Genomic DNA, 23,134 nt, shown 5'->3' on the forward strand with positions numbered 1-23,134 from the left:
CATTCACTTTAGTTATTGTCACGTAGAGTTTAGTTTAGAGATACAGTGTGGAAACTGGCCCTTCAGCCCACCGAGTTCGCGCCGACCAGCGATCCCCGCACACTAATATTATCCTACACACCGAGGACGGTTTACAATTTTACCGAAGCCAATTAAACTGCAAACTTGCACGTCTTTGGAGCGTGGGAGGAAAGCGGAGCACCTGGAGAAAACCCACGGCAACACAGGGAGAACGTACAAACCCTGTACAGACAGCACCCGTAGTCAGGCTCGAACCCGGATCTCTTTCGCCGTGAGGCAGCAACTCCACCGCTGCTCCACCGTGCAGCCTGACACTTGCACAAGACATTTGATCCTTTTCCTCGTTTGGTTTTGATTGTCTTCCAGCAGGAGGAGGAATGACCAAGGTGGGAGAGGGACAAGTCTTTGATTTGTTTATTATCCCATAATCGTCATGTGTCCCGAGGCACAGTGAAAAGCTTTTCTTTGCATGCCCTTGTGGCTAAAGGGATCAGTGGGTATGGAGAGAAGGCAGGTACAGGTTACTGAGCTGGATGATCAGCCATGATCATATTGAATGGCGGTGCAGGCTCGAAGGGCCGAATGGCCTACTCCTGCACCTATTTTCTATGTTTCTATGCTAACCATTCAAAGAAAAGAAAACTGTTCCAGCCTGTGGAACTGATAAGCTACAATGCTGAGCACTATATTCTGCACTCCACACCTTCCCTTTTGCTCTACCCATTGTATTTGAGTTTGACTTGATTGTATTGATGCATTGTGCTATTTGATCTGTTTGGAAACATATAAGATAATTAGGGGATTGGACACATTAGAGGCAGGAAACATGTTCCCAATGTTGGGGGAGTCCAGAACAAGGGGCCACAGTTTAAGAATAAGGGGTAGGCCATTTAGAACGGAGATGAGGAAGAACTTTTTCAGTCAGAGAGTGGTGAAGGTGTGGAATTCTCTGCCTCAGAAGGCAGTGGAGGCCAGTTCGTTGGATGCTTTCAAGAGAGAGCTGGATAGAGCTCTTAAGGATAGCGGAGTGAGGGGGTATGGGGAGAAGGCAGGAACGGGGTACTGATTGAGAGTGATCAGCCATGATCGCATTGAATGGCGGTGCTGGCTCGAAGGGCTGAATGGCCTACTCCTGCACCTATTGTCTATTGTCAAAACAAAACTTTTCACTGTACATGTGACAACAATGAGCCTAACCCCAGGGGTGGGGAGTGTTTCAGCGGGTCGGAGGTAGGGGATCTCAGGTGGGGAGGTAGGAGGTAGAAGATGGATACGCAGGGATCGGAGGGATATGGAGCACGTGCAGGTAGGTGACAATATGGATGTTGCCAAGCTGGAAAGATCTACGAGAATGTTCCAGGACTCGAGGGCCTGAGCTACAGGGAGAGGTTGAGCACAGGAGGATGAGGGGTAATCTTATAGAGGTGTATAAAATCATGAGAGGAATAGATCGTGTAGATGCACAGAGTCTCTTGCACAGAGAAGGGGAGTCGAAAACTGCAGGACATGGGTCTAAGATGAGGGGGGAAAGGTTTCATAGAAACCTAAGGGGTAACTTCTTTTTTTTTTTACACAAAAGGAGGTATAGGTGAATGGAACGAGCTGCCTTTGGAGGTAGTTGAGGCAGGGACTATCGCAATGTTTAAGAAACATTTGGACACATACATGGATAGGACAGGTTTAGAAGGAGATGGGCCAAATGCAGACAGGTGGGACTAGTGTAGATGGGCCATGTTGAACGGCATGGGAAAGTTGGGCCAAAGGGCCTGTTTCCATGCTATGTGACTCTATGACTCTGAAACGTACCAAATAGGGAAAGGCCTGGATAGAGAGGATGTTGAGGCTAGGACCAGAGGGCACAGCCACAGAATAAAAGGTCGTAACTTTAGAAAGATCAGGAGGAATTTCTTTAGCCAGAGGATGGTTAATCTATGAAATTCATTGGCACAGACGGCTGTGGAGGCCAAGTCATTTCTTATTTTTAAGGCGGAGATTGACAGGTTCTTGATTAGTACCGGTGTCAAAGGTAATGGGGAGAAGGCAGGAGAATGGGGTTGAGAGGGAAAGATAGATCAGCCATGATTGAATGGTGGAGTAGACTTGATGGGCCAAATGATGTAATTTGGTTTCAGTTACTCTAGAACTCTAATAATAAACCTAATTACGGCCTAGCGGAAGTGGACCTACCCATGGGTGCCATGGCAACCAAGGTGTCGTTCAGCTCCATCCTCTCGATGGCTGTCTCCAAGGCTCCCTTCACGTCGCCTTTCCACAGAAGCAGCTGATAGCCCAGGTCCGTGTGACCCGCCTCTGCGTGGTTCTTAGCTGTTGAACACAAAACATCTGTCTGAAGAAGGGTCCAGACCCGAAACGTCACATATCCATGCTCCCCAGGGATTCAGACTTGAGATATAGCGCGGAAACTGGCCTTTCGGCCCACCGAGTCCGTGCTGACCAGTGATTACCCTGTACACTAGCATTATCCCACACACGCGAGACAAATTGCAACTTTACAGAAGCCAATTAATCTACAAACCTGCACGTCTTTGGGATGTGGGAGGAAACCGGAGCATCCGGAGAAACCCACGCGGTCACAGGGAGAACGTTCAAATTCCACACAGACAGACAGCACCCGAGGTCAGGATCGAACCTGGGTTTCTGGCGCTGTGAGGTAGCGGCTCTACCCGCTGCACCACTGTGTCTCAGTTGGCCAATTACTCCAGCACTTTGTGCCTTCTTTTGCAAACCAGTATTTTCAGTTCCTTGTGTCCAAGGATTTAAAGTGAGAGGGTAGTGTTTAAAGGTGATAAACCATGGACAGAGGGTGGTGAGTGTCTGGGGTGGTGGTGGAGGCAGTTACGACAGTCTTTTGGATCGGCACATGGATGTGCAGGGAATGAAGAGATACGGATCACGAGCCGGCAGATAAGAGTTGGTCTTGGCATCATGTGCGGCACAGACATTGTGGGCCGAAGGGCCTGCTCTTGTGCTGTACTCTTCCATGTTTAAGTTTAGTTGAGAGACACAGCATGGAAACTGGCTCTTCGACCCACTGAGTCCATGCCGACCATCGATCACGCATTCACACTAGTTCTGTGTTATCCCATTTTCCCATCCACTCCCTACACACTGGGGGCAATTTGCAGAGGGCCAATTAACCTGCAAACCCACATGTCTTTGGGATGTGGGAGGGAACCCACGTGATCACAGGGAGAACGTGCAAACTCCACACAATGGGAACGTAAAGGGTGATGCACACATTCCCACTGGCAGAGGGCCAGTTATAAGTCCCTCCCCCGGGGCCGGTTCCTCCCCCGCATACCCCCTCCCCCCCACGCCCGCCCGCCCCCGGTCCTTACCTTCCTCGTCCAACATCCGGTGGAGCGCTGGTCTGTCCATGAACAGCCCGAGCTGCACCCGGTCCCCCGATCCAGCGGCAGCCTCACCCTCACACCCTGGGGCAACAACACCGTACCGTTAGGGGGCGCAGGTCACCCAGCGGCATGAGATGGTGCGAGAGGAAAAGGGGGCAGTGGAGACAGGGAGAGAATGGGGGACAGGCGCGCGGGGGGACAGGCACCCACGGGGACAGGCACCCACGGGGACAGGCGCGCGGGAGGACAGGCACCCACGGGGACAGGCACCCACGGGGACAGGCGCGCGGGGGGACAGGCACGCGGGGGGACAGGCACGCGGGGGGACAGGCACCCACGGGGACAGGCACCCACGGGGATAGGCGCGCGGGGGGACAGGCACCCACGGGGACAGGCGCGCGGGGGGACAGGCACCCACGGGGTCAGGCACCCACGGGGACAGGCACGCGGGGGGACAGGCACCCACGGGGACAGGCACCCACGGGGACAGGCAAGCACGGGGACAGGCGCGCGGGGGACAGGCACCCACGGGGACAGGCACCCACGGGGACAGGCACGTGGGGGGACAGGCGCGCAGGGGGGACAGGCGCGCAGGGGGACAGGCGCGCAGGGGGACAGGCATGCGGGGGGACAGGCATGCGGGGGGACAGGCAAGCACGGGGACAGGCACGTGGGGGGACAGGCACGCGGGGGGACAGGCAAACACGGGGACAGGCACGCGGGGGGACAGGCACATACCGGGAGAGAGACACACACAGGGAGACAGACCACCATGTCAGAGTGATGTGAGCCATTCAGCAGATAGTAACTCTGACATGCTGCGCCATGGAACACGCACCTTGTTGGTGACGGATGCGGGCAAGGTGCACGCAGTCCTCTTGCAGGTCCTCCTTGCATCGGTGATCATTGGCCGAGCTCAGCGGCAACAGCGAGCGGCCCTTCTTCCTCTTCCCCACGGCCTCTGCAACGCACAGGGTCATCATCCCACAGTCACACAGCACGGACACAGGCCCTTCAGCCCGACCCACCCATACTGACCAACATGCCCCATCTACACTCGTCAGTCACACAGCACGGGGACAGGCCCTTCAGCCGGACCCACCCATACTGACCAACATGCCCCATCTACACTCGTCAGTCACACAGCATGGAGACAGGCCCTTCAGCCCGACTCACCCATACTGACCAACATGCCCATCTATGCTAGTCCCATTTGGAAATGTGAAAGACTAGAAGGAATAACTTTAAGGTGCAAGGGGCAAAGTTTAAAGGCGGTATGTGGGTTAACGGGATGGAGACACAGTCATACAGCACGGAGACAGGCCCTTCGGCCTAACTCGTCCATGCCGACTTACGTGCCCCATCTGCACGCCCCATTTGGAAATGTCAAAGACTAGAGGCCATAGCTTTAAAGTGTGAGGGGCAAAGTTTATCAGAGTCATACAACGTGCAAACAGGCCCTTCAGCCTCACAGTTCCATGCCCACTAACATGCCCTACGTCTTTGGGATGTGGGAAGAAACTGGAGCACCGGGAGAAAACCCACGAGGTCCAGGGAGAACGTGCAAACTCTGTATAGACAGCACCTGTAGCCCGGACCAAACTCACTCTATGGCGCTATGAGGCAGCAACTTTACCTCTGCGCCACCTCAAAGATTTGAACTACATCGGGGATTGTGCGTAGGTAATACATTAGGCAATACGTTTTTGAACTCCATGCAAAAACCATTGAACCATCGAGGAGATGCACAATTCCCAGGGCTCCTCCCAAGCCAAGACAAGATTCACCTGGCTTCTCCCTCTTCCTCTCCTCTTTTGGCCGGTCCTTCCTTCCCTGGAGACCTTGGCTCACTGGCAATTGTGTGGCATTGGGAAGCACGTGTTCCATGTTTTCCCGAGATCCCACTTCCTCTAACGGGGCTGTCAGGATTAAACGGGAGACATATTAATCCGACATTCCAAAAATCCCTTCCAATCAGTCCTTCCATAAGTTAGGCCACCATCACGGCATTCCAACCTCATCCCGGTTATTCCTTCTTCTCCCCGCTCCCGTCCTGCAGAAGGTGCAGAAGCTTGAAAGTGCGTACCACCAGACTCAAGAACAGCTTCTTCCCCTCTGCTACCAGGCTTCTGAACGGTCCTTCCATAAGCTCGGGTACTGTCCGATTCACCTCTACCCCATTGTGGACATTGGACTTTGTCTCTGGAACTGATACTGTTACATTGGACTTTGTCTCTGGAAAGATACAGAATGCAGAATATAGTTCTCAGCATTGTAGATCGCGACAACACTGAGAACTATATTCTGCATTCTGTTCCATCCTCTTTGCTCCACCTGTTGTACTTGAGTTTAACTTTATTTATGTACAGCATTATCTGATCCGTTTGGATAGCATACTAAACAAAGCTTTTCACTGTACCTCAGTAAACATAGAACGTGGAACAGTACAGCATAGGAACAGGCCCTTCAGCCCACAATGTCTGTGCTGAACATGATACCAAGATCAACTTGGGGCGGCACAGCGGTCGAGTTGCAGCCTCACAGCGCCAGAGACTAGAGTTTGATGCTGACTATGGGTGCTGTCTGTACAGAGTTTGTACGTTCTCCCTGTGACCACGTGGGTTTTCTCCAAGTGCTCCGGTTTCCTGCCACAACCCTAGGTTAATTGGCTTTGATAAACATTGTAAATTGTCCCTGGTGTGTCGGATAGTGTTAGTGTACAGGGTGATCGCTGGTTGGCACGGACTCGGTGGGCCGAAGGGCCTGTTTCCGTGCTGTATCTCTAAACTAAACTAAACTCGCAAAGAGAGACAGACAAAAAATGCTGGAGTAACTCAGCGGGTCAGGCAACATCTCTGGAGAGAAGGAATGGGTCATGTTTCTGGTCCAGACCCTTCTGCAGGCTGACAGTCAGGGGAGAGGGAGACTAGAGATTTGTAAGTGTACAAAGAGCATGTAATGGCGTGAAAGGGACAGATCAAGGCAGACGATGATCAAGGAAATGTACAATGGTTGGTTCATTGTTGGCTGAGGGGAAGGTGACAAACAGGAAAGTCACTCAGGAAGACAGTGAAACTAGTCAAAGAACTAGGATGGGGGGGAGGGAAACAGAGCGAGAGGGAATGCAAGGGTTACTTGAAGTTAGAGAAAACAATATCCATACCGCTGGGTTGTAAGCTGCCCAAGCAAAATACGTTTTTTCCCCTCCAATTTGGAAACTATTATCTGCCTGCACGTGATCCATATCCCTCCGTTCCCTGTGTATCCACGTGTCTATCTAACAGCCTGTTAAACACCACGATGGTTCCTGCCTCCACCACCACCCCTGGCAGTGTGCTCCAGGCCCCGACCATACACAGCAGCAGCTCCACCGTGCCGCACAAGAACCTATTATGGAAACAAATACCTTGAGACGAGGCCCCACTGGAGACGGACTGCTCTTCCCCTCGACATTCCCGCTCGTCTTCCCGCTCTCCGGCGTTCACAGGGGTGGGGGGTGAAGGGTCCACAATCTCCTTCTCATCCTGACCCACAGGCAACACCTCCGGCCTTTTCTTTCCCTTCTTGGGTTTGGATTTCGGGCCTCCCAGCTTCTTCCTCTCCAGCTCGGAATACTTCTTTCCTAATTGGGGAGGGGGGGGGGGGAGGGGGGGGGGGGGGGGGGGAATCAATTTCAAAACTAGTTTAGTCTAGTTTATTGTCACGTGTACCGAGGTACAGCGAAAAGCTGTTTTGTTGCGTGCTAACCCATCAAAGACTGTCCACGATTACAGTCACTGTGTACAGATACAGGATCAAGGTTTAGTTCAGTTCATTGTCACCTGTGCCGAGGGACGGTGAAAAGCTTTTTTATTGCGTGCAATCTAGTCGCCGTAAAGATCGCACACGATTATAGTCGAGCCGTCCACAGTGAACTGGATCCAGGACAGAGAGTAACTTTAATGCAGGATAAAGTCCGGTAAAGTCCAATTAAAGATAGTCCGAGGGTCTCCATTGAGGTACTTGGATTATGGGGGCTGCTTTCTTTCCCGAGGCAGCGTGAAATGTAGATGGAGTCAATGGTGGGGAGTCTGGGACCAGTGTGCACAAGAAATTAGGAACGTTCTAGAGTTTATGAGTTACAGGAGCAGAATTTTGGCCATTCGGCCCATCAAGTCACTCTGCCGTTCAATCATGGCTGATCTATCTTTCCCTCTCAACCTCATTCTCCTGTCTTCTCCCCCTTAACCCGTGACACCCGTACTAATCAAGAATCTGTCAATCTCCACCTTAAGAAATACCCAATGACTTGGCCTCCACCGCCGTCTGTGGCAATGAATTCCACAGATGCACCACCCTCTGGCTAAAGAGATTCTTCCTCATCTCCATTCTAAAGGGACGTCCTTTTATTCTGAGGCTGTGCCCTCTGGTCCGAGACTCTCCCACAGGTGGAAACTACCTCTCCACATCCACTCTATCCAGGCCTTTCACTATTCGGCAAGTTCCAATGTGATCCCCCCCTCATCCTTCTAAACTCCAGCGAGTACAGGCCCAGTGCTGTCAAACGCTCCTCATATGTTCATCCAATCACCCCTGGGACGATTCTTGTAAACCTACTCTGGACTCTCTCCAACGCCAGCACATCCCTCCTCAGATATGGGCCCCACAACTGCTCACAACACCTGAAACAGCGTGAAGTGCAGATGGAGTCGATGGTGGGGAGTCTGGGACCAGCGTGCACTGGAAACTGGGAATGTCAAACAGGGAGCGTGGGTGTGTGGAAAACGTGGGTACCTGGTGGTGGACGAGTGTGCTCCTGCTTCGAAACATCCCACTGCCGCAACGTGAAGTCATCTCCCCCTGTCCAGATGCACCCCGCATCCACCGGCGACCACTGCACCCCCAGCAGTCTCCCCGCATGGCCCCGGTAGTTACACACCGCCTCCTCCTGCAGAACATCCCACACCTGCAACACAAGAGAACGTCAACAATCCCGAACAACACCTTTCACAAAGAGCTTGGTCTTCCCACCCACACACTCTTCCCACCCACACACTCTCCCCCCATCACACTCTCCCCACCCACACTCTCCCCCATCGCCCACTCTCCTCCCATCACCCACTCTCCCTCTTCACCCACACACTCCCCCCACCCACACTCTCCCCCCACCCACACTTCCCCATCACCCATTCTCCCCACACTCTCCCCCACCCACACCCCCCCCACCCACTCTCCCCCATCACCCAATCTCCCCATCACCCACACACTCTCCCCACCCGACCACTCACACTCTCCCCATCCACCCACTCACACTCTCCCCATCGCACTCTCTCCCCCCCACCCACTCTCCCCCCACCCACACACTCTCCCCCCATCACCCACACTCCCTCCACCCACCCACTCACTCTCCCCCCACCCACCCACTCACACTCTCCCCACCCACACTCTCCCCCCCACCCACACTCCCCCCACCCACTCACACTCTCCCCCCATCACCCACTCACACTCTCCCCACCAACCCATCACTCTCCCCACCTACACTCTCCCCACCTACTCTCTCCTCATCACCCACTCTTCCCCCATCCACCCACGCTCCCCACCCAGACATTGTCCCCCATCACCCACCCACTCTCCCCACCGACATACACTCTCCCCCCACCCACTCTCCCCCATCATCCACCCACTCTCCCCAACCACAGACACTCTCCCCACCATTAATAGATATAACTGCCCCAGAGTAGGGGAATCAAGATCCAGAGGACATGGGTTCAAGGTGAGAGGAGAAAGATTTCATAGGAACCTCAGGGGCAGCCTTTTCCACATAAAGGATGCCAGAGGAGGTAATTGAGGCAGGGACTATCGCAACGTTTAAGAACCGTTTAGACAGGTACATGGATAGGGAAGGTTTGAAAGGACGTGGGCCAAACGCAGGCACGTGGAGCTGGTGTAGATGGTTCCGTGCTGTACAATTCTAAGATACAGAGTCACAGTGGCACAACAGTAGAGCCGCTGCCTCTCAGAGCCAGGGTCCCAGGTTCGATCCTCCACCTCAGGTGCTGTCCGCATGGAGTTGAGCCCAGGTTTGCTGAGTTTATTCCCTGAGAGTCACTTACCTGTGCCGTGCCATCGTAGCTGGCGGAGACGAGCCGGGCATCGTGGTGTGGGCTCCATGCCAGGCTGGTCACCTTTGCCGTGTGCCCGGACAGTGTCCGGTAAGGCTCCGTCATCCTAGCTGGTGTTCCCGAAGGATTCTCTGTGATGGAAAGAGAGAGGAAGTGGATTATCCTTTAAGGACTCTGTTAGTAAAGAAAATCAGGACAATGGGTTTGGTTTGGTTTAGTTTAGAGACACAGCACAGGAACAGGCCCTTCGGCCCACTGAGTCTGTGCTGACCTGGTCGGAGGCTAGAACCATTCAACACACTAGGGACAATTTACAATTTTTACTAAAGCCAAATTAACCTACAAACCTGTATGTGGGAGGAAACCGGAGCGGTAGAGTTGCTGCCTTACAGCGCCAGAGACTCGGGTTCGATCCTGACTATGGGTGCTGTCTGTATGGAGTTTGTACGTTTTCCCTGTGACCGCATGGGTTTTCTCTGGGTTCTTCAGTTTCCTCTCACATTTCAAAGACGTGTGGGTTTGTAGGTTAATTGGCTTCAGTAAAATTGTAAATTGCCGCTAGAGAGTACAATATTGCTAGTGTACGGGGTGATCGCTGGTCGGCACGGACTTGGTGGGCCGAAGGGCCTGTTTCCGCGCTGTATCTCTAAAGTAAAAGTGCAAAGGAGCGGGCCAGCAGGGCTGGACGGGCGAATGGACTGGTGAGGCGAGGGGCTCACCCAGCACGGCGCGGAGGTTGTGCACGTAGACGGTGGCGTTGTTGGAGGCGGATGCGATGAGGAAGCTGAGCTCGGGGTCCGTGCTGTGCGGGTGATGCCAGCGGATGGCGTTGATCAGCTTGTGGTGAGTCTCCACCGTGCACAACAGCCTGAGGAGCGGGGCCTGGAAAACCTCGATGGACCTGGTCGGAGGGCGGGAGGAAAGCAGAGAGACCAAACATTACACCAGGAACATGAAACCAGCAACAGATCTAGTTTAGAGATGCAGCGTGGAAACAGGCCCTTCGGCCCACCAAATCCACGCCGACCAGCGATCTCCCCATGCACCAGCACTACCCTGCAGGCGGGGGACAATTTACAATTTTACCAAAGCCAATTAACCTATAAACCCGTACCTCTTTGGAGTTTGGGATGAAACCGGAGCACCCGGAGAAAACCCACGTGGTCACGGGGAGAACGTAAAAACTCCGTACAGACAGCACCAGTAGTCAGGATCAAGCCCGGCTCTCTGCTGTAGGTGCTCTGCCGGTCGGCAAAGACTTGGTGGGCCGAATCTGTATCTCCAAACTAAACTGAACCAAGCATACGACAATAAAACAGCCTTGACTCTCCTGTGTAAAAGGACCCGGCAGCAAATCAGAGCTAACAAAAGCAGGGCGTTATTTTCCAAGGAGGCCGGACTGTGAGAGGTGTATATAAGGAGATATTTCCGCTCACCCATCGTCATTTCCGATCGCAAGGACTTTCCCGTCAGGTTTCCAGCTCAGCTCACTGCGACCTGGGAGTTTATGCTGGAGGATCCAAGGGGGAAGAGAAAGATTAACCTCAGACAATGCAATGGCCCATCAGCACTCCCCACTCCCCATCCCTCCCTCCGCTCCGGCACACAGTAATGCTGCAGGCACCACGCACACCGTCCTATTGGATTGTGATAGATGGGCATCTTGGTCAGAATGGCAGAGGTGGGCTGAGGGCCATTTCCCATGCTGTATGACTATTAGGGCAGCACGGTGGCACAGCGGTAGAGGTGCTGTCACAGCGCCAGAGACCCGGGTTCCATCCTGACTAGGGGTGCTGTCCGTATGTTCTCCCCTCCCTGCGACAACATGGGATTCCTCCGGGTGCTCCGGTTTCCTCCCACACTCCAAAGATGTGCGGGTTTGTAGGTTAATTAGCTTTGGTGAAAATCGTAAATTGTCCCTAGCGTGTAGGATCGTGCTGGTGTAACGGGCGATCGTCTGTTTCCACACTGTGTCTCAAAAGTCTAAAGTATAAAATCATGGACAGTTTCATCCCTGCTGTAATCAGGCAACTGAGCCGTCCCATCACCACCTAGAGAGAGGTCCTGACCTCCCCTCTACCTCATTGGAGACCCTTGGATTACCTTTAAACGCACTTTACCGTACACTAAGTATTACTCCCATCATCCTGTACCTGTACACTGTGTCTTGGACCAGACGGCACAGATCAGAATAAAAGGATGTACCTTTAGAAAGGAATGAGGATTTTCTTTAGCCAGAGGGTGGTGAATCTGTGGAATTCATTGCCACAGGCGGAGGTGGAGGCCAAGTCATTAGGTATTTTTAAGGCGGTGGTTTTACAGCTTCTTGATTCATACGGGTGTCAGAGGTTACGGGGAGAAGGCAGGAGAATGGGGTTGAGAGGGAAAGATGGATCAGCCCTGATTGAGTGGCTGAGCCAGACGACGAGCCGAGTGGCCTACTCGGCTGCTATATTTTGTGAAGGGATGGCCCTGGAGCAAGCTGCAGCGGCCCACCTTGATGGCATTGGTGTCACGGATGAGGCGGTTGATGTCCTGGGCGTCGGCGCTCAGCCTCCAGGGGTTGTGCTGCAGAATGATGCCCTCGCCCGCACAGCTGTACAGCATGAACGCCGGCCCGTCCCCCGCACCGGCTGTGAAGCACAGAGAGAGAGAGAGAGAGAGAGAGAGAGAGAGAGAGAGAGAGAGAGAGAGATCTTAGGACAACTAACTTACGGCACCCCACAGGGGGGGGGAAACAGTATGCCACTTTTGGTGAGAGGAAGGGCAGGAAAAGCATGGCGAGTGATAGGTGGGTACAGATGAGTTGGGGCACTTCTGACAGGCAGATGGTTGGACAAGGCCAAGGATTAACAGAAAGAAGGTGTGAGATAAGGAGACCTTCGCAATACAGCACAGAAACAGGCCCGAAACAGACCAGCCTGGGAGAAAACCGGAGAACCAGGAGAAAACCCACGAGGTCACAAAGATAATGTACAAACTCCATACGCACACACGCACGCACGCATGCACAGCACCCAACGTCAGGATTGAACCTGGGTCTCTGGCGCAGAGCGGCAGCAGCTCTACCCGCTGCACCACTGTGCTGCCCCATCTCTGGGAGTGATGAAAGGCTGGAAAAGGTTCAGAGAAGATCTATGAGGTTGTTGCCAGGACTCGAGGGCCTGGGCTGTAGGCAGAGGTTGGGCAGGATAGGACTTTAATCCTTGGAGTGTAGAAGGATGAGGGATGATCTTATAGAGGTGTACAAAATCATGAGGGGAATAGATAGGGTGAAGGCAGCAACTCTATCGCTGCGCCACTGTGCCGCCCAGGGGAGGAGTGAACTGTGAAGCCGGAGGAAGGAATGCAGGTGGAAGGGGAGGAGAGAGATAGATGCGAGAGTGTGTCGCTGGGGTGGCGAGCAGGCGGACACTCACCTGTAGCAAGAGGAGGGAGAGGGGGGCCCCATGCAAGAGCGTACACGGTCTTCCTGTGGTAGGAGCTGGATATCTGGGGAAGTCTGGAAGGCAGAAGAGATCGTTGTTACTCGCGGGCTTCGTCTGGCCGAGGGATGGATTCTGATTGGACTATCTTCAATCAGACGCCACTGGACTCTATTTCACACTGAACGTTATTCCCTTTATCCATTATCCATACACTGCGGACGGCTTGATCGTAATCAAGCATAGTCTTCCCACTGACTGGATAGCACGCAACAAAAAGCTTTCCAATGTACCTCGCTCGGTACACACGACAATAATAAAGATGTGTAACTTTACCTGTTCCTTTTCTCCAGAGATGCTGCCTGACCCGCTGAGCTACGCCAGCATTTTGTCAATCTCCTATACTCAATACCCTGAGCCTAAACTAGCAAGGGGACGGGGAAGGTGTTGGTGAACGGCGCTGTACAAATGAAGCTTACTTGTTTGAATAGATTTCATAAATGCCAACTTTGCCATCGTCCGTTCCAAATGCTAACACACTCTCCTTGGTCGGATGCCAACACAACTGGAACAAAGAAAACACATCGTGAACAAAGGCCAAGATAGTCTGAGGAACGCCGGAACAGCACAGTGGCGCAGCGGTAGAGATACTGCCTTACAGCGCCGGAGACCCGGGTTCGATCCTGACTATAGGTGCTGTCTGTACAGAGTTTGCACGTTCTCCCCATGAACCACAGAAGGTAGTTGAGGCCAGTTCATTGGCTATATTTAAGAGGGAGTTAGATGTGGCCCTTGTGGCTAAAGGGATCAGGGGGTATGGAGAGAAGGCAGGTACGGGTTACTGAGCTGGATGATCAACCATGATCATATTGAATGGTGGTGCGGGCTCGAAGGGCCGAATGGCCCACTCCTGCACCTATTTTCTATGTCTATGTTTCTATGACCGTGTGGGTTGTCTCCGGGTGCTCCGGTTTCCTCCCACATTCCAAAGACGCGCAGGTTTGTAGCTTAATTGACTTCTGTAAAAATTGTAAATTGTCCCTCGTGTGTTGGATATTGCTCGTGTACAGGGTGATCGGCATGGACTCGGTGGGCCTGTTTCCATACAGTATTTTTAAAGTCTAAAGACTGGAGAATGGATTAAGAGGAGATTTTTACTGGGAAAATTTGAAATCAGGAAAGGGTGGAGAAATAGAAAGTGTCCCCCGGGGACCATCGAACATCGGTGAAGAACCACGGAGATGGATTATTGGAAGGAGAATTGTTATTGAAGATACAGTTGTGATCTGCAAGGGTCCAGAGGAGGTTTACGAGAATGATCAGGGGGATGTTTGGGTTAAAGTATAGTGAGCGTTTGAAGGCTCTGGGCCTGTACTCGCTGGAGTTTAGAAGGATGAGGGGGGGGACCTCATTGAAACTTACCGAATAGTGAAAGGCCTGGATAGAGTGGATGTGGAGAGGATGTTTCCACTAGTGGGAGAGTCTAGGACCAGAGGGTCTTAGAACAAAAGGATGTATCTTTAGAATGGAGATGAAGAATTTCTTTAGTCAGGGGGTGGTGAATCTGTGGAATTCACTGCCACAGACGGCGGAGAAGGCCAAGTCATTGGGTATTTTTAAGGCATTTCTCGATTAGTAAGGGTGAACACTGGAGAATGGGGTTAAGAGGGAAAGATAGATCAGCCAGGATTAAATGGCAGAGTAGACTTGATGGGCAAATGGCCTGATTCTGCTCCTCTGACTTATGAACTTGTGTCCTGGAACGGAACAATTAAATTCTTACTTGCAGCAGCACAACAGATCTATGAACATAGTACTCTGTAAAACCCATAACAAAAAACAAAGGGAAAGCATATAACAATAGTGCAAAGGCAAAAATAATGCCCCCAGGTCTGGATGGCAAGTACGGAGTTTGTATGTTCTCCCCGTGACCGTGTGGGTTTTCTCAGGGTGCTCCGGTTTCCTCCCACACTCCAAAGACGTACAGGTTTGTAGGCTAATTGGCTTCAGTAAAACTGTCCCTAGTATGTGTGGAATAGAGTAAGTGTGCAGGGATCGCTGGTTGGCGTGGACTCGGTGGGCCAAAGGGCCTGTTTCCGCGCTGTATGTCTAAGCTAAACTACAGATCAGCCATAGTCTAATGACTTAAAGGGCTGATATTACTTAAAGGGCTGTGATTTGTACCAGCATCTGCAGTTATCTTCTTATACTACTTAAAGGGCTGAGTGGCCTAACTGTGCTGCGATAAGCTACGAGCGGCCAAACACTCACCGATGTGACCTTGGACTTGATGGCTTGCCAGAGGGTCTTGATGTCGTAGGGACCCTGGAGTGAGATGGTATCCCAGACTCGGATCATGCCGTCCCCCACTCCCACGGCCAGCGAGCCGGAGTTGACCGGGGAGAAGGCGAGGCTGTAGGCAAAGCCACCCAGGGTGGGCAGGGTCCAGCAACACACCAGCGTGGCAAGGTCCCAGCACTTCACCTGTGGAGGAACCGCAATGGTTACCGAGCGGCCAAAGCCGCGAGCAGGCGGCGGGGAGAGCGGAGCGCGCGCGCACACACCCCCGTCCACAGCCCCTTGTAGTTTTAGTTTTAGGCACGGTGGCGCAGCGGTAGAGTTGCTGCCTTACAGCGAATGCAGCGCCGGAGACTCAGGTTCGATCCTGACCACGGGCGCCGTCTGTACGGAGTTTGTACGTTCTCCCCGTGACCTGCGTGGGTTTTCTCCGAGATCTTCGGTTTCCTCCCACACTCCAAAGGCGTACAGGTATGTAGGTTAATTGACTGGGCAAATGTAAAAATTGTCCCTAGTGTGTGTAGGATAGTGTTAATGTGCAGGGATCGCTGGGCGGCACGGCCTCGGTGGGCCGAAGGGCCTGTTTCGGCACTGTATCTCTAAATCTAAAAAATCTAGTTGATTGTCACGTGCACCGAGGTACAGTGAAAAGCTTTTGATGCGTGCTAGCCAGTCAGCGGAAAGACTAGACATGATTACAATCAAGCCGTCCACAGTGTATAGATACAGGATAAAGGGAATAACGCAAGAAAAGTCCAGTAAAGTCCGATTAAAAATAGTCCGAAGGTCTCCAAAAAGGTAGGTGGGACATCAGGACCACTCTAGTCTATCTTATTGCCACATGAACCAAGGTACAGCGAAGAGCTTTTTTGTTGCGTGCTAGTCAGTCAGCGGAAAGCCTATACATTATTACAATCACGGTGGACAGGTACACAGGGTAAAGGGAATAATATTTACTGCAAGACAATGTCCGGTAAAGTCCGATTAAAGATATCCCGAGGGTCTCCAACGAGGTAGATGGGAGGTCAGGACCGCTCTCTGTAGTTGGTGAGGACAGTTCTGTTGCCTGCCAACAGCTGGGGACATTGGGACTATTGCGTGCGGGTCTGGTCACCCCATTACAAGAAGGTTGTGAAGTCTTTGGAGAGGGTGGAGAGGAGGTTTACCGGACTTTACCAGAATGCTGCCTGGTTGAGAGGGGTCCAGACAGAGGGCGAGATTGGACAGACTTCGATTGTTTTCTCTGGAAGGCTGGAGGTGGAGGGGAGATTTGATAGGGATATAAAATAATGAGAGGCAAAGATAGGATAAACATTACACGAGAGGGCATAGTTACAGGGTGAAAGTTTAAAGGAGATCCGGAGGGCATTTTATTTACATAAAGTGTGGTGGGTGCCTGGAAGAGGCTTTTAGATACATGGATATGCAGGGAATGGATCATGTGCAGGCAGAGATTAGTTTAACGTGGCATCATGTACAGCACGGACATTGTGTGCTCAAGGGCCTGTTCCTGTGCTGTACCGTTCTGTGTTGCAGCCCTGGGTCAACATAGAAATGGGTCAAGGCGGTGTAAAATGTAGGGAGGCACAGTGGCACAGCGAGTAGAAACACTGTCTCACAGCGCCAGAGACCCGGGTTCGATCCTGACTACGGATACTGTCCGTATGGAATTTGCGTGTTCTCCCTGTGGCCACCTGGGTTTTCTCCGGGTTCCTCCCACGCTCTAAACATGTGCGGGTTTATAGGTTAATTGCCTATGGTAAAAATAATAAATTGTCCCTAGTGTGTAGGATAGTGCGAGTGTGTGGGGTGATCGCTGGTCAGCACGGACTCGGTGGGCCGAAGGGCCCGTTTCTGTGCTGTATCTCGGATGGGAACACTCACGTCTCGGTCCATGGAGGTGGAGAGCAGTAGTGATCGGCCGTCCTCGCCACTCACGGAGCTCAGGTTGAAGACGATCCGGCTGTGGTTCTGCCCATCGCTCGACTGCCCCAGTTGTGCCCACCTCTGGCGGCCCCCCTTCGCCAGGTCCCACAGCAGCAGCTCCCCCCTACCGAGAGAGGGGCGTCAGACCATGGGCACAAATGCACACGCAAGTCAGGTCAGGCTGCACGGGGAGGGGGTCAGAGACAGTAGGCACGCACACGCCAAGCTGCTCGGGGGGGGGGGGCTCAGAGACAGTCGGCACGCACACGCCACGCTTCACTGGGGTCAGAGTGCGGGCAGACACAAGGCTGGGTCATGGAGGGGGCTCGGGGAGCATCATAAAGGGCATGGTGAGGGAAGGCTAGGTGCAGGGAGACAGACGGAGGGTGGAGAAATAGGGGGAGCGGGAAAGAAAGAGGTAGAGCATCGGGCAGGGGATGAAGGGCGTGGGAGAGAGGGAGGGAGGGAGGCGGGTGGGAGGGAGGAAGAGAGCGAGGGGGGGGGGGGATTGTGGGGAGAGTCCCCGTCGTCGGAAGGCACTGCTGGCAATATTGGGGCGGTACTGAATGCAGGTCAAAGTTCAAAGATGGAAGGAGCCGAAGGCGAGACTGAAACCGGCTGCCTTCCTATGCCTCCCAACTCATCCCGGCACCATGGTGGGGCGTGGGCATTGGATGCACGGATTTTAGGGAACACTCCACCCCATTCTTATTGCATTCTCCTCACGCCCCCCCCCCATCTCTCCCCTCTCTGCTTCGCTCACTTCTGCCACTATCCCCAACCCCGTCTCACATCTCCTCACACCCATATCCCTCCCCCCTGGCTTCACATTTCACTCCTCTTTCAAACCTCCAATCTTGTTCTCAACCACCCTTTTGGCTGAAGGTGTCCCAACCTGAAACATCACCTGTCCAAGTCCTCCAGACATCCTGCCTGACCTGCTGAGTTACTCCAGCACTTTGGTTTCCTTTTGTGTAAACCAGCATCTGCAGTTCCTCGTTTCTACATTTCACTGCTCCGCTACGAAATATCAAGTTATGCCTCCTTTGAAAAAGTTCTCCTCGAGTCTGAAGAAAGGTCCCCACTCAAAACATCACCTGTCCATCTCCTCCAGAGAGGCTGCCTGACCCGCTGAGATTCTCCAGCAATTGGTGGTCTGTAGAACTGACAGTGACCCCCCCCCCCCCCCTCCCTCCCCTTACCCAAAGCTGCTGGAAACCAGTTGGGTGGGACGATTACTGGGCCAATGAACGGCGAGCCAGATACGTTCCTTGGTCCCCACATCAGCCGCCGCTCTCCTCTTCAGCTGAGGCAGCTTCAGGGTCACCAAACCTGCAACACAAGACGTTCACGGTCAAAGTCAACAACGGGGAGCTTCATTGAGTCAACGTCAATCTCCCAGCAAGAGACAGAGGACGATGGTGGACCCAATAAGATCTTGGCCAATCCTGCAGCCTCACAGTGGCACAGCGGGTAGAGCCGCTGCCTCACAGCACCAGAGACCCGGGTTCGAACCCGACCTCGGCTGATGCCTGTGTACGTCCTTCCTCTCTCTCTCTGCTCCCGTCCGGCAGGAGATATCAAAGCTAGAAAGCGCGCACCACCAGTCTCAGGAACAGCTTCTTCCCCTCTATTGCGAAGCTTCTGAACGGTCCTTCCATAAGCTCGGGTGCTGCCCAATTCACCCGAGGCAACTGAACCATCTTATCACCAATTAGAGAGTGGTTCGAAAGCTCCCATCGACCGCATTGGAGACCTTTGAATCGTCTTTAAAATCAGACTTTATCAGACTTCAATGCCATATCTTTGCAGTAAATGTTGTGCCTTTTATTTTTTAATCCGTGCACTGGATTGTAATCATGTCCAGGCCCACCACCGATTTTCCAGCACCCTTGGTTCCACAGACTTGCCGTCTTGCCCGTTTAGCCGGACCAACAGGGGTCACGACCTCTGAGGAGTCCAACGGTATGGGAACGGTCTGCCTGGGCAGCCGAGGGGCAGAGTTGCCGGCCCACAAAGCCGTTTTCGGGGCCACAGGGGTCACACTTAACCTGCCGATCTGCCGCGGATGGCCTAATGAGGTGGAGATCGGCCACGGGTGGCCTAATGAGGTGGAGATCGGCCGCTTCACCCGGCCTAGGCACCACATTTTCAGGACTTCAAGTGTCATCTCGTAACTGTCCAGATTAAAAGAGGTGTCAGACCGCCAGTTGCCAGAAAATCAGTGGGGGACCAGTATATATTCTTTTTGAATTGGAAAAAATGTTTCACTGTACGTGCGACAATAATAATTTCACGTGTGACAATAATAAACAAACAAACACCGCCTGTTGAACTCGTGTATGGTTGGGTTGCACTCGTGTGAGGTGTAATTTGACCAGATCGCGCACTAAACGTTTCACCGCGTCTCGGCCAACGATATAATAATGAACCCGCACTGACCGAGTGCGAGGGCAAGACGCAAGATTCACCTTTGCCTTTTGAGCAGTTCCAGATGCGGATAGTCTGGTCTCTGCTCCCCGACGCCAGAGCACAGAATCGCTCGCTCTCCTCCGTCAAAACATCACCATTCTGCCAATCCGCTTCTGAGGGAAAAGAAAACGTAAAACTCAGAATCACAGCAGATGCTGAATAAACCCCGGTCATTCCTACTTCTTCCTGCTCCCGCCCGGTACAGAAGCTTGAAAGCTGCACCACCAGGCTCAGGAACAGCTTCTTCCCCACTGTTATCAGGCTTCTGAACGGTCCTTCTATAGCTAAGGTACTGTCCGATTCACCACTGTGTTTTGATCGTATTGAGGCGTACAAAATCGCAAGGGGAATAGTCTTTTATCGGCGATCGTTTCGCTCAGTCCACCTTAACCAACCTGATCTCCCGGTGCTGAGAACTTCAACTCCCCCTCCCACTCCCAGTCTGACCTTTCTGTCATGGGCCTCCTCCAGTGCCATAGTGAGGCCCACCGGAAATTGGAGGAACAGCACCTCATATTTTGCTGGGGCAGCTTGCAGCCCAGCGGTATGAACATTGACTTCTCCAACTTTAGATAGTTCCTCTGTCCCTCTCTTCCCCTCCCTCTTCCCAGTTCTCCCTCTATCTTCCTGTCTCCACCTATAACCTCCCTTTGTCCCGCCCCCCTGACATCAGTCTGAAGAAGGGCCTCGACCCGAAACGTCACCCATTCCTTCTCTCCTGAGATGCTGCCTGACCTGCTGAGTTACTCCAGCATTTTGTGAATAAATACCTTCGATTTGTACCAGCATCTGCAGTTATTTTCTTACAGTAGATGTGGCACGTTGGTCAGCGTGGGGGTTGGGCCAAAGTGCCCGTTTCCACTCTGTGTGACTGACGATAATACACTGAACTATCTAGCGCTCAGACCCTCCAGCGTGGGAATAAAACCTGGAATTTGGAAAAGTTGGAACTCCAGCACTGACAGCCCTGCTGAGTCACTCCAGCACTTTGTGACATCTTTTGCACGGCAGCATCTGCAGTTCCTGGAGTGGATAGACCAAACAGTGGTCCTACCTGCTGCATTCTCCGAACGGCCCAGGATTCTGTCGTCGCAGAGTTGGGGACACCAGGACAGCGCTTGTATCTCTCCATCGTGGCCCCGCAAACGATGAACAACGGCACCCTTCCTGCTGACGTCAATGATGACAATCATCCCATCTTTATACCTGCGCACAGGGGGAGCAAGTGTTAGGCTGCTGGAGGGGGGAGACAAACTTAGAAGGCAATCCTGTCTACTTTGTATCTCAATCATATTTAACGTACGATGAGCGCTTGACAGCACCGGGTCTGCACACGGTGGAGGGGAGAAGGATGAGGGGGGACCTCAGTGAAACATACCGAACAGTGAAAGGCCTGGACAGAGTGGATGTGGAGAGGATTTATTCACAAAATGCTGGAGTAACACAGCAGGTCAGGCAGCATCTCAGGAGAGAAGGAATTGGCCAACATTTCGGGTCGAGACCCATCTTCAGACTGATGTGCAGATGTGGAGAGGATGTTTCCACTAGTGGGAGAGTCTAGGACCACAGGGCACAGCCTAAGAATAAAAGGACGTCCCTTTAGAATGGAGGTGGGGAGGAATTTCTTCAGCCAGAGGGTGGTGAATCTGTGGCATTCATTGCCAGACAGCGGTGGAGGCCAAGTCATTGGGTATTTTTCAGGCGGAGATTGACAAGTTCTCGATTAGTAAGGGAGAAGGCAGGAGAACGAGGTTGAGAGGGAAAGATAGATCAGCCATGACTGAATGGCGGAGTAGACTCGATGGGCCGAATGGCCTAATTCTGTTCATAGAACTTATAGACTCAACCATTTGACTTTCTCCCCGCTGTCAGACATACAGAAGGATGGGCACAGGTCCACCACTGATTTTCCAGCACCCGTGGTTCCAGAGCCTTTCCTGGATTATCCGTTTTTGCCAGACCAGCGGCCACAGCGTCTGAGAGGAGGCTGACGGTACCGGAACATTCCGCCTAGGTTGCCGGGGGAGGGGGGCCGAGATACGGGCCCGTAAATTCAGCGATGGCTGTGGCCGGGCCAGAGTTCCACAGCCCCAGCCGCAGGTTGGCAGCTTCGACCTGTCGATGGGCCGCGGAAGTCCCGATGAAGTGGAGATCGGGGACCTCACCTGGTCTAGGCACCGCATTTACAGAGACATTTCACCAGTTGCTGGCGGACCTATACTTTACACATTTATTCCCTTTATCCAATTTAGAATTAAAATGTTGCCTGCCTCACCTGTCATATGGTTCTAGTGATTCTTGTGAACCACACTCTGACAAACTGCTCATATTTTAGTTTAGAGATACAGCATGGAAACAGGCCCTTTGGCCCACCGAGTCCATGCTGACCATCCATCACCCGTTCACACTCGTTCTATAGTTACTCCACTTTCTCATCCACTCCCTACACACCAGGGGCAATTTGCAGAGGGACAATTAACCCACAAACCCACGCGTCTTTGGGATGGGGGAGAAAAACAGGAGCACCCGGAGAAAACCCACGCGGTCTCAGGGAGAACGTACAGTCGCCATACAGACAACATCCGTAGTCAGGATCGAACCAGGGACTCTGGCGCTGTAATGCATCACTGTCTCTCCTCTAATTTACTTTAGAGATACAGCATGGAAACAGACCCTTCGGCCCAGCGAGCCCGTGCCGACCATCGATCACCCGTTCACACTAGTTATCCCACTGTCTATCTGCCTGTGATGCTGCAGAACGATTCTGATTGTAGTTATTTACTTTAGACTTTAGAGATACAGCACATTAACAGGCCCAGAAAACCCACGCGGTCACGGGTGGAGCATACAAACTCCGTACAGACAGCCCACATAGTCAGGATCAAACCGGGGGTCTCTGGTGCCGTGAGGCAGCAGCTCTACCGCTGCACCACAGTGTCACCACTCGGTTAGCTTACAGATACAGCCTGGGAACAGGCCCTTCGGCCCACTGATTCCATGCCGACCAGCGATCGCCCCGTGTACTAGCACTATCCGGCGCACAACGAAAAATTTATATTTGTTTTCCCGAAGCGAATTGTACGTCTTTGGTATGTGGGATGAAACCGGAGCACCCGGAGAAAACCCACGCGGTCACAAGGGGGGGGATGGTGCTAACTCTGTGCCTCGCTGTGTTTGTACAGATGACAATAAACCCTACCACACTCACCCCAGGGCCACATGCTCCTCACTGTGCGGGGAACAGGACAGGCAGAAGATGTGCCTGGGCTCCGGGAAGCAGCTCTGGGTCTCGTCTTTGAGATGCCACCAACAAATGACCACTCCCTTCTCATCCCCGGTCACCACCAAGTCTTTCCGCAGTGGGGACCAATGTAGGGCCGTGATAGTTGCCTGTAAAGACCAATCCAAGACACAGGGACAAACGTGTTTAGGGTCAGTTTATTATTGTCACGTGTACCGAGGTACAGCGATAAGCTTTGTTTTGCATGCTATCAAATGAGAGAATATCATACTCGCA

At 52.8% G+C, this 23,134-nt stretch overlaps 1 protein-coding gene across 1 annotated transcript in view; it reads right to left on the bottom strand.

The window, feature by feature from the left end:
• Positions 1–23,134, bottom strand: part of gemin5 (gem (nuclear organelle) associated protein 5) — a 41,190-nt gene that overhangs the window by 14,907 nt on the left and 3,149 nt on the right. Inside the window, exons 3-20 of the mRNA XM_078411680.1 lie at positions 22,826–23,007; positions 20,672–20,823; positions 19,617–19,730; positions 18,348–18,477; positions 17,104–17,269; positions 15,193–15,405; positions 13,401–13,486; positions 12,916–12,998; positions 11,993–12,129; positions 10,933–11,006; positions 10,216–10,397; positions 9,488–9,627; positions 8,169–8,340; positions 6,802–7,017; positions 5,183–5,314; positions 4,234–4,356; positions 3,381–3,476; positions 2,209–2,346 (exon numbers count right to left, since the gene is read on the bottom strand). Of these exons, the coding sequence (XP_078267806.1) occupies positions 2,209–2,346; positions 3,381–3,476; positions 4,234–4,356; positions 5,183–5,314; positions 6,802–7,017; positions 8,169–8,340; positions 9,488–9,627; positions 10,216–10,397; positions 10,933–11,006; positions 11,993–12,129; positions 12,916–12,998; positions 13,401–13,486; positions 15,193–15,405; positions 17,104–17,269; positions 18,348–18,477; positions 19,617–19,730; positions 20,672–20,823; positions 22,826–23,007 (2,536 nt within the window). The remainder of the gene's footprint in view (positions 1–2,208; positions 2,347–3,380; positions 3,477–4,233; positions 4,357–5,182; positions 5,315–6,801; positions 7,018–8,168; positions 8,341–9,487; positions 9,628–10,215; positions 10,398–10,932; positions 11,007–11,992; positions 12,130–12,915; positions 12,999–13,400; positions 13,487–15,192; positions 15,406–17,103; positions 17,270–18,347; positions 18,478–19,616; positions 19,731–20,671; positions 20,824–22,825; positions 23,008–23,134) is intronic.

The sequence above is a fragment of the Rhinoraja longicauda genome, chromosome 14 (genome assembly GCF_053455715.1).
Source record: "Rhinoraja longicauda isolate Sanriku21f chromosome 14, sRhiLon1.1, whole genome shotgun sequence".
Classification (NCBI taxonomy): domain Eukaryota; kingdom Metazoa; phylum Chordata; class Chondrichthyes; order Rajiformes; family Arhynchobatidae; genus Rhinoraja; species Rhinoraja longicauda.